The 9,325-nt window shown below is 44.9% G+C and overlaps 1 protein-coding gene across 1 annotated transcript in view; it reads left to right on the top strand.

Annotated features, from left to right (window-relative positions):
- Nucleotides 1-1,504: 1,504 nt before the first annotated feature.
- LOC140650837 (elongation factor 2-like) overlaps nt 1,505-9,325 on the top strand; it is a 39,910-nt gene continuing 32,089 nt past the window's right edge. The window contains 2 exon segments of the mRNA XM_072859638.1: nt 1,505-1,596; nt 1,715-1,775. Coding sequence (XP_072715739.1) covers nt 1,505-1,596; nt 1,715-1,775 — 153 coding nt within the window.

Below are 9,325 nucleotides of genomic sequence, written 5' to 3'. Positions count from 1 at the left end.
TTTGATGATGGAAGGAGCACTCTATTCCTAGGCACAAACAGAATAGTTGAATATAAATTAGAATGATCGTATTTGCCAGAGAAGACAGGAGAAGGAAAATTCACAGGCAGAGCTGGAATATTATTGCACCATATGCTTTCCAACAGCCAAGCACAACAGGGTCCCTCCACAATCCTTGCCTTACTGCACCCTGTTGTATTTCCACCTGGAAAGACATATGGCACTGCCTAAGAGAGAAATGCTTCCTTATTCTTTTTTTTGGTGTTAATGTAATTTCCCATCTTTAAAGGAACATTTGATTATGAAACACGCTCAGGCCAAGGATAAAAAAAATCTCTTATAACTATCCTATCATCACTCAGATAAGCAGAAATATTTAACAGTGGTGTTATTGTAGCAGTAATGCTTTTCACCTCCCCACAGTAGCTCTAAGAGAGTTATCTTGGATCACTTCTGCTTGACGAGGGCTACATTGAGTCACCTTTTAAAAAAAAATTGCATAAAGTTGATTATTACAAGCCTTACCATAGTTGTAGTATGAGAGGAAGATGGTGAAACTCTGGATTTGCTTCATCAGCCTGGATTAATATGATTATTGTAGAGGGTTGTTCCACAGCCACCCCCCTTTAGTGAGGGTGCCCTTCCTCCGGTCATCTCACACTGCACCTTAGCCCTGTGATATCCATCTGCCTTGGCAGGCTGTAGCCAGAGATAAAGTTTGAATGCCCCAGGCAGCTGATCCAACTGGGCTTTGAAGTGTCAACTCCTCCATGCCAGACTTGAAAGTGCTCACAGTGGTTTTACCAATGAAGGAACCTGGCTGCCGGGTCTGGCTCAAGCTGGGAGCTTTCAGTCTTAATCTGTTCGCTTCCTGAGTAATAAAGATCCAGAGTTTCCTTAGAGACTTCAAATCCTGTACATATGAGTTCACCAAGACTGCTCATTCCTGATAGAGCTTCTTGAAATTGTGTTTACTTCTGCATTGGCTTTGCTCAGGGCAGCCTTATTGCATTGCCACTTGGCCTATGCCATTCTTTTCAATCAATTACAAAACATATCCTGCTCCCAGATAAACAGATGTGACCTTTTCAGTGCAATTTGGCAGATGTTCTCAATGTAGCAAAGTGTCTCGTCCCATTCAGTGGGTTGCGAGATGGGTGAATCTTTTCGATTCCCCGACTGTTTGCATACTGACAAAAGCCGATCTCTGCTTGGCAGAGCCGCATGGTCGGTAGAGTCACGACAATGACTCAGAAGAACAGGCTGGCCAGCAACTTTATTAACTGGCAAATTCAACAAACAGACAAACTTAACGAACTGGCAAGCCCAACAAACGAACAAAGGCGATTTGGCAATGGAGCTATTTTCCAGGCAACCCGTCACAATTTATCCCAAACTTGCATATATTGGAAGAGTAGAGGGAGAGAGAAGCAAGAAAAGGAAAGGAAAAGAGAGGAGGAAAGAGAAAGAAAAAGTATCACCACCCTTGGATCCCACGACGACGATGACGATGACGATGACGATGACGATGACGATGACGATGACGATGACGATGACGATGACGATGACGATGACAGACGTGGCAATCCTCCAGTGGTGGGCACGCGCGTGGTTCCGGGGGGCGTGTCTTTTATAAGCTAATCCCCGCCTCCAGGTACGCCCCTTCAGGACTTACATGGTTCTTGTTCTATAAAGTTCTCAATCTTCTGCGCAGGCGCTGGGGGACGGGGGTGGTCGCGAGAGGTCTCTCGGGTGGTCGCAAGCCCCTTCCTCAGGTAAACTCTGTGTGACCTCTGGCCATACATGGTAAGGTCTGGCAGAACCCGGAACCGCGCATCCTCCGACGCGCTCTCCACGTCCCGCTCCCGCTCTTCCCCACCCCGTGCTCGCCGACTTGCTGTCGCCATGCAAATCGCGCCTCGCCTCGCCACAATGTTTGAGACATTAACTCTTTCAGTCTCTCACACAAAGTTACCAGAAAGCTGAGCAGTAGCCCTTATTTAATTGACTGGAGAAAATCTGCCTGCATTCTTCCTGAAGCAGAAAAACACTTCATTCCTTGTACTTTCCCTTCCTTTTCATTCTGCTTTACAACCAGAATTGAATTAACACTACGACTAAACTTTCTTGAATCTTTGATAAAACATAACTACTTCTACATCCATATCACCATATTTAATATTATAATATAATTTGAAATAATCATATTTAATTATAAGTATTGTAACGATAAATTATGATAAGGTAGGGAAGCATTATTAATTTCATTCACAAGCATGGACCTCCTAGCAAAAAAGATTATGTAATTTTCCAGCAATGTCTTTCATTTATTTCCTAAAGTCAGGTGCCTGATTTATGAGACCAACCCTCAACTCTAAATGAACTTGGTTCAGTTATGTTCTTGTTCATTTGGTATATGTAGACAAGCAGGTGTGTTTCACTAGCACAAATGATCACACGATCCATTTCACATATACACATACTGGTCTTTGCAAAATGCTAATTTTTACAGCTTGGGTTTTCAAAACCAGTCATTTTGGGTCAAACTATGTCAAACCAATGATAACAGCAATCTCACTGATTTAAGGAGAAAAGAATAAAGGCAACACAGAGACAGTACTTTTGAAAATCATATGCGCTGCTTTTATGTGTTAGTATCAATACTGGATATTCCTGCAAATCATCCAGTGAAGGAGCAGAAATAATATCAGTTGGCATATTCTACTAGTCATTCAATCACAAGAAATCACAAAGGCAAACACAAAGCTGAAATGCCTTCCTGAAGTGCCTGTCTCTCTTCATTGCTAAGCAAGGCTTCCAATGTAGATATCTCTGTTAAATGCCTAATATTTTGTGAGATGGACCCAGGCATGTCTGAAGTGCAGGCAAAATCTGAAGAGATCGCTTGACTATAGCCAATGCCTAATTTAAAAAAAAAATAGCAAAAGAACTCATCAGCTTTCTGATTAGCAGTTTTAAAGGAACTGCATGCTGTTAGGAAAAAGCCTATGAGGAAAATAAAAGTTAAAGTCATACTTAATATATAACTATATACTCTTGATCATCTGAATTTCAAGATGAAATTAAGTTTAGTGGGACAGTCAAGGGTTCAAACCCACAGGCTGCTTGAGATGAGAGGTTACACAGCTAAAAAAACCTATGGCAACAGATTAAGGAAACTCAGGTTTAAAAGCAGTGCTACCCTAGAAAATCCCAAAAGTCTGGAGTAAAATTATTCATTGCCTTTCAAAGATTATTACACCATACAGCTTCAACTTACAACTAGTAGGATTTTCTTTCCACAGTCCTGAAAATCAACACAAATTTTAGACTTTTTCTACTCTTTACAAGGTTTACTGGCATCATTTTCACAGATTTTCTAATACTGTATTGGTCTGGTACCTTTTTGCTGCCATAAGCACACCATCACAGGCTTTTATTCATATAGAAATATTGTAAAGCGGAAGATTCACAGTGGTATTTTGAGGTAAATGGTCCACTGCTTGCTTGATGAAAAATTTGCAGGACTGGTCCCTGTTAGTGGTCCAAAAATTATGTGAATCATCAGTTGTAAAGAAAGAGTTGCCCCATCAGGCATTTTACAACAGCAAAACCTTTTGTTGTAGAGTGGCTTAGTAATAAAGTTGCATTTTTTTCTTCTCATGCATCATTACTAGAAATCAGATCCAAATAGTTAATCTACTGAAACATGCATAAACCTGCTGTCTTCAGATGACCCCTCAGAGGTGTTAATGGTAGGTTTAGAGAAGTGTGATTGGTAAATAAAACAAATAGGCTACAGATTGATCCCCGTTAACTGCAGTGTCTTACCAGTATTAATACTGCAAACAAGAAAATATTTTAGTCAATACATTTGAACAAGACACAAATAAAACCCTGGATTTACAGACCAAGATAAGTTGTTGGCTAAGGTGGTGCCTTTCTTATCTGGGCAGGGTTCAAATTTTAACTGTTCTGGGGAAAATCCTATATACAAGCAGGCAAAGACAGTCTTGAGCTCTTCAGATGCACTCGAAACTCTCAAGATCTGAGGCAACAGCAGCGTGGAAGCTATATAGTAACGATAATGGAGTGCCACCCCTGAGTTAACACAATCCCCGAGAAAAGACTGACATTATTAGCTCAAAACCAGACCAAATGGGCTATCCAACTTTCAGGTCAGAGCTGCCTTCTGCTTGGCTAACCTGGATGATAGCCAGAGAAGGTCCTGCCTGCTTGCACAAGCCCATGTACAAATAACCTTTGGTAACATCTATCCTTCAAACCACTGAAAGTTATCAGAATTAATTTGTATAGATGATGGGACCATTTGGCTCACAGGCATGGAAAATCAGGTACTCCATGCCTTACAAAGCAAGACAAATCTATCTGAACCAAATAGAAAGCAGAATCTAGACCAAAATACATCAGGGACTACACAGGAAAAACCTATGCTTGTGTATGAAAAAGAACAGATCCAGACCAAAACAGAGCAAGTGAAAATGGATTAAAAACTCTGAGGAACACTGGAAGCAGGAAATGGCTCCTCCTGTTCCATCATGGCTTCTCCTGCCACACAGGTATTAACTAGCAAAGCAATCTTTTTCCTGCTCCAATAAGGCTTACTGAATAAAGACTCTGGCTCTGTACTCTCAATACAACAGTGAAGCAATACTGGGTACAGTTTGGTTCAACTTATTTTCATGAAGCCTCAGCCACACTTTTACAAACCTCTTTTCAAAGTTTTTCAAATCTCCAAAATTTTCTGCTGTCTACCCTTACTTATGCTGCTGTAAACACAGAACAATTAATCACATTAAATCATTTTAGATTCTCCTAGGCCATATCACAACATATGAATAAATTCAAGTCAGTGCAGAAGGCAGGTACAAAAATAATATATCACTTTGATTTCACTTATGCCCTTAAAATGTGTGCTGAATGGCACACAGCCCTTGGGCTGAGCTATTAGGAAGCATTTCTTTACCGAGAAGGTGGTCCAAACAGTGGAACAGGCTTCCTAGAGAGGTGGTCGATGCCCCAAGACTGTCAGTGTTTAAGAGGCATTTGGACAATGCCCTTAATGACATGCTTTAACTTGGTCAGCCCTGAAGTGGTCAGGCAGTTGGACTAGATGACTGTTGTAGGTCCCTTCCAACTGAAATAGTCTACTCCTATTCTATTCTATTCTATTCTATTCTATTCTATTCTATTCTATTCTATTCTATTCTATTCTATTTCTATTTCTATTTCTATAGGCACAACTTTCATTCTTCAGGCACAATTTAGTTGACTCTATTGATTGGTTTTAGTGAAGTTACAACCAGAAGGGGTTTAGTACAGCACTCTTCATATCCATGGCTGAAGGTTATGCTGTGGAGGAGAGAATAAGGACAGTAATATGAAGAAGGCTGTGCTCCAGAAATATGAAAGAAGGCTGTGCTCTTAGTAAAAAAAATGTGGGAAGAGGAATGGTTAGCACCTGTAAGAAGATTTTTGCAGGTAGTGTATAGGCTGAAGGATATTTTGTGTAAAAGTTGTTATTTTTAAATGGAAAGGAGGTCTTGTAAAGAATAAAATGCCCATAAAGATGGCAAGCCAGTAAACATTGAGGGTTTTTTTTCAGGGAGCCTGTTAAATTTGGAAACTATTCAACAGTTTTATAAGGTTTGTTTTCCTGCCCAGATTGGCATAAATTGGGATGCAATACAAGACAGAGAAAAATAAAGTTAATTTCAATGATATTTATAGGATCATGGCTGAGCACCAGCTGTGCAAAATAGTCCTTAAATTGTGTGTGTGCATGCACGCAGGCAGAAGGAAAAGGTTTTGTAATCAGCCATCAGGTCTTCAGAAAGAACTCTCCATGTTGACAGAGAACTGCACACAGAGCTGAAGTCCAGTCTGTGTATGGAAGTCCATACAAGTGTGCCCCGTTCTTCAGAACAAAACAACAGTGCTTTTCCTCTGTTGTGACACAACCAGGTTGATTAAAGGAAGCTATTTTATGTCTGCTTCACAACCCCTGGAAGATACGCTAAAAGAAAAATGAGCCTTTGGGTAGAAAAAGCTTGCCAGCAAAGTATCTGGGGAATATTTCCTCTTGTTCAGGGAAAACAGATGAATAAAACAGCATGTGTTAGGTCACAGGAGCTGAATGGCAAGAAGTTCTCAGACTTTTTCTTTCTTGGCCAAGTAAAGGACTTTGGTTAAATAGATTATTTTGTTTCAAATACAGGTACTGACTACTGACAAGGCAGCAAAAGCATTGGGCTTACTGTCTATTCAGTGTGACGTTGCTAAGCATCTGGCCGAAGGAGGTCTGGAGCTCTCACATCTAGCTTTTCCTCTGTTATAGTATTGCTTTGAAGAGTATGGTGCAACTAATACCTGCTCTTTGATAAAATGAGTAATGCCTTTGAGGCAACATGTAATTCTGAACTCCCACTGGCCATTTATGACCATTGAAATTGCTGTTTAATAAAAAAAAATGTGCAGGCCAGAATTTGCTAATCACATTCCCACTTTCTGCTCCTTCCTGAGTGCTTGCTGTTGCTATTTTGATATTGTGCTGGTTTTGGCTGGGATAGAGTTAATTTTCTTCCTAGTAGCTGGTATAGTGCTGTGTTTTGGATTTTAGTATGAGAATAATATTGACAACACGCTGATGTTTTGGCTGTTGCTAAGTGGTGTTTACACTGGTCAAGGACTTTTCAGCTTCCCCTGCTCTGCCAGGTGCCCAAGAGGTTGGGAGGGGGCACAGCTGGGACAGCTGACCCCAACTGGCCAAAGGGCTATTCCATACCATATGGCGTCATGCCCAGTATATAAAGCTGGGGAAGAAGAAGGAAGGGGGGGACGTTCAGAGTGATGGCGTTTGTCTTCCCAAGTCACCGTTACGCGTGATGGAGCCCTGCTTTCCCGCAGATGGCTGAACACCTGCCTGCCCATGGGAAGTAGCGAATTAATTCCTTACTTTGCTTTGCTTGCATGCACGGCTTTTGCTGTCTTTATCTGTCTTTATCTCAACCCACAAGTCTTCTCACTTTTACTCTTCTGACTCTCTCTCCCCAATCCCGTCGGGGGGAGGAGTGAGCGAGTGGCTGGGTGGTGCTTAGTTGCCAGCTCAGGTTAAACCACGACAATATCTTAAATGTATTTGATTGTATTAAACTTTATCTAGTTGATTAAAATCCTGCAAGTTCTCCTTGGGCAGAAGCTCTGTTGAAAGTAACAGGACAGTATTTTTCCACGCCTGAGGCTGGAAGTGGTTTCTGACAAGGACCATTCATTCTGTATGGCTGATACAGCCATTTATTCCATCCACAGGGCTTTATACATAATAATATGCCTGCATAATAGTTTGATTTGATATTCTTTTCTGATCTTCAATTCTTAGGAAGTACTACTGTATAAATTTTCTTTTAGTTTGATCCCAGAAGTTGGTGCTTTCAGTGAAGACATTCATGCGCTCACTCTATGCCTGACAATTTAATTACCTAATATTTCTAAAAGACATTTTCAGGTGAAAGTCTGTATTAAAAATGTGAAGTGATGTTATTACTTTAGTGTCTTTCATGTCAGCAAGTTATTTTTAAAGGGACGCGATGTCATCTTTGCGTTTCAACAGGGAATCGATCAGTCATTTAACGTATTCTTAAAAGTAACTAATAAGGGGTTACGGCACCGAGCCTGACTACCTGTTCAAAGCAAGCAATCAAACCTGCCGCTCTGCTACTAAACATCCCAAGAGGGAATACCTGCCGGGGCGGCCCTCGCAGCAGCAGAGCAGTAGAACCGGAGCACCGCGGCCGCCTCGCCATCCCGCCCGGTGGCCCCGCCGAGGGGAAGGGACGGGGCTCCATCTAACGTTTCCCTGACAGAGCCTGAACGAGTGACGGAGAATTAGCGTGATGGCCGGAGTCGGGACTCTCTTCCATCTCCACACAGCACGCAGTAACCTGGAGTGCACAGCCGCGGGGCAGTCACGGGAGAATTAATGAACCCACGGACACCATAAGCCCCTGTGGTGGCGGGGGTGCCCGCGCCCAGCCTGCCACCGCCTCCCCGCGCCCTCCAGGGGCTCCCGTCCCCTCTAGTACCCCGGGAGCCGCCGCCGCCGCCGCCCCTCCGAGGGACGCGGGAGACCCTTGGGGGCCGGGCGATGGCTGGGGGTCACGGCGGCGTTAGGGGTCCGGGCCACCGTTGGGAAAGAGCTCGGAGGAGGAGCGGCCGGGAGGCTCGCAGCGGGAGCGGGCAGCTCACCTCCGGGGAAGGGTCGCAGCGGGACCAGGCGGCGGCCAAGCGGTGCAGGGACCCCGCCGGCCCCGCTGCCGTGAAGGCAGGCCGTCCGCCCCTCAGCGCACCACGGGCGTCGGCCAAGCTGAGGAGCGCTCGGCGGGGGGATGCTCGAGCGCGGCAACAGCTGATCTCGGCTCGTTCCCGCCTCCCGCAGCCCAGCTGAGGCGGCGGCGGCGGCAGATGGGATCCGGAGCCATCCGCTACGATGGTAAGTGCTCCCGCGGGGAGGAGGCCAGGCCAGGCGCAGTGCCGCCCGGGGGGTGGCCAAGCCACCGACCCACAGCGGTGCTCTGATGCAGCCGGGGTCTGCCCGCGCCTTAACAGAGGGCAGCTGCCGGGGACGGGGTGCGCGGCGGCTATCTTTCTCGCCGTGCCTGTCACAGCGCTGCCTGTCAGGCGCAGCGGGCTGGGAAAGGGGTGGCGGGTCGGAGCAGCCCCGCTGGCCCTCGCCGGAGCACGATACTTTTCAGGAGTTTCTCCTTATTCTCTCTCAGCCCTGGGGACTGACCGAGTAGGGGGGAGGTGGTTCCCGCCCTCCTGGTGCTGACAGGAGTCCGGGGAGGCGGCGGCGCCTGGTAGCGCTGAGGCGGTCCTGACCGCGTCCCTTTCTGCCCAGCTGTGGGACTCGGGCACCGCTGAGCTTATTTGTTTTTATCTCCCCCATGCTCTTTTATTAGAACGGTGCCAGGTGCACGGGTCAGGAGGGTGTTGCTGCTTCTCTCTTTCTCCTCCTTTTGCAGATACGGGAAGTGCACCTTGTCACTGTGGGTCACAGATTTGAACGTTCCTGTATGTTTTGCCCACCAACATGGGTAGGGGATTCAAGTGTAAGCTTTGAGCTTAAATCCTTATCATCAGTGTTTATAAGGATAGGAGATAAAATCATTTCCAATGAGGCTTGGAAAAGGCTATGCATATGTGTAAATATATGTATTATACAGGGCTGCACTGCACTAATGTTGAGGAAGGATGGTCTGACCTGAATCAGATCAGCAGCATTTTCTCAGGGAAATCATTCTGTTAG

Source organism: Ciconia boyciana, chromosome 4 (assembly GCF_034638445.1).
Source record: "Ciconia boyciana chromosome 4, ASM3463844v1, whole genome shotgun sequence".
NCBI lineage: Eukaryota > Metazoa > Chordata > Aves > Ciconiiformes > Ciconiidae > Ciconia > Ciconia boyciana.
This window is presented reverse-complemented; position numbering and strand designations above follow the sequence as displayed.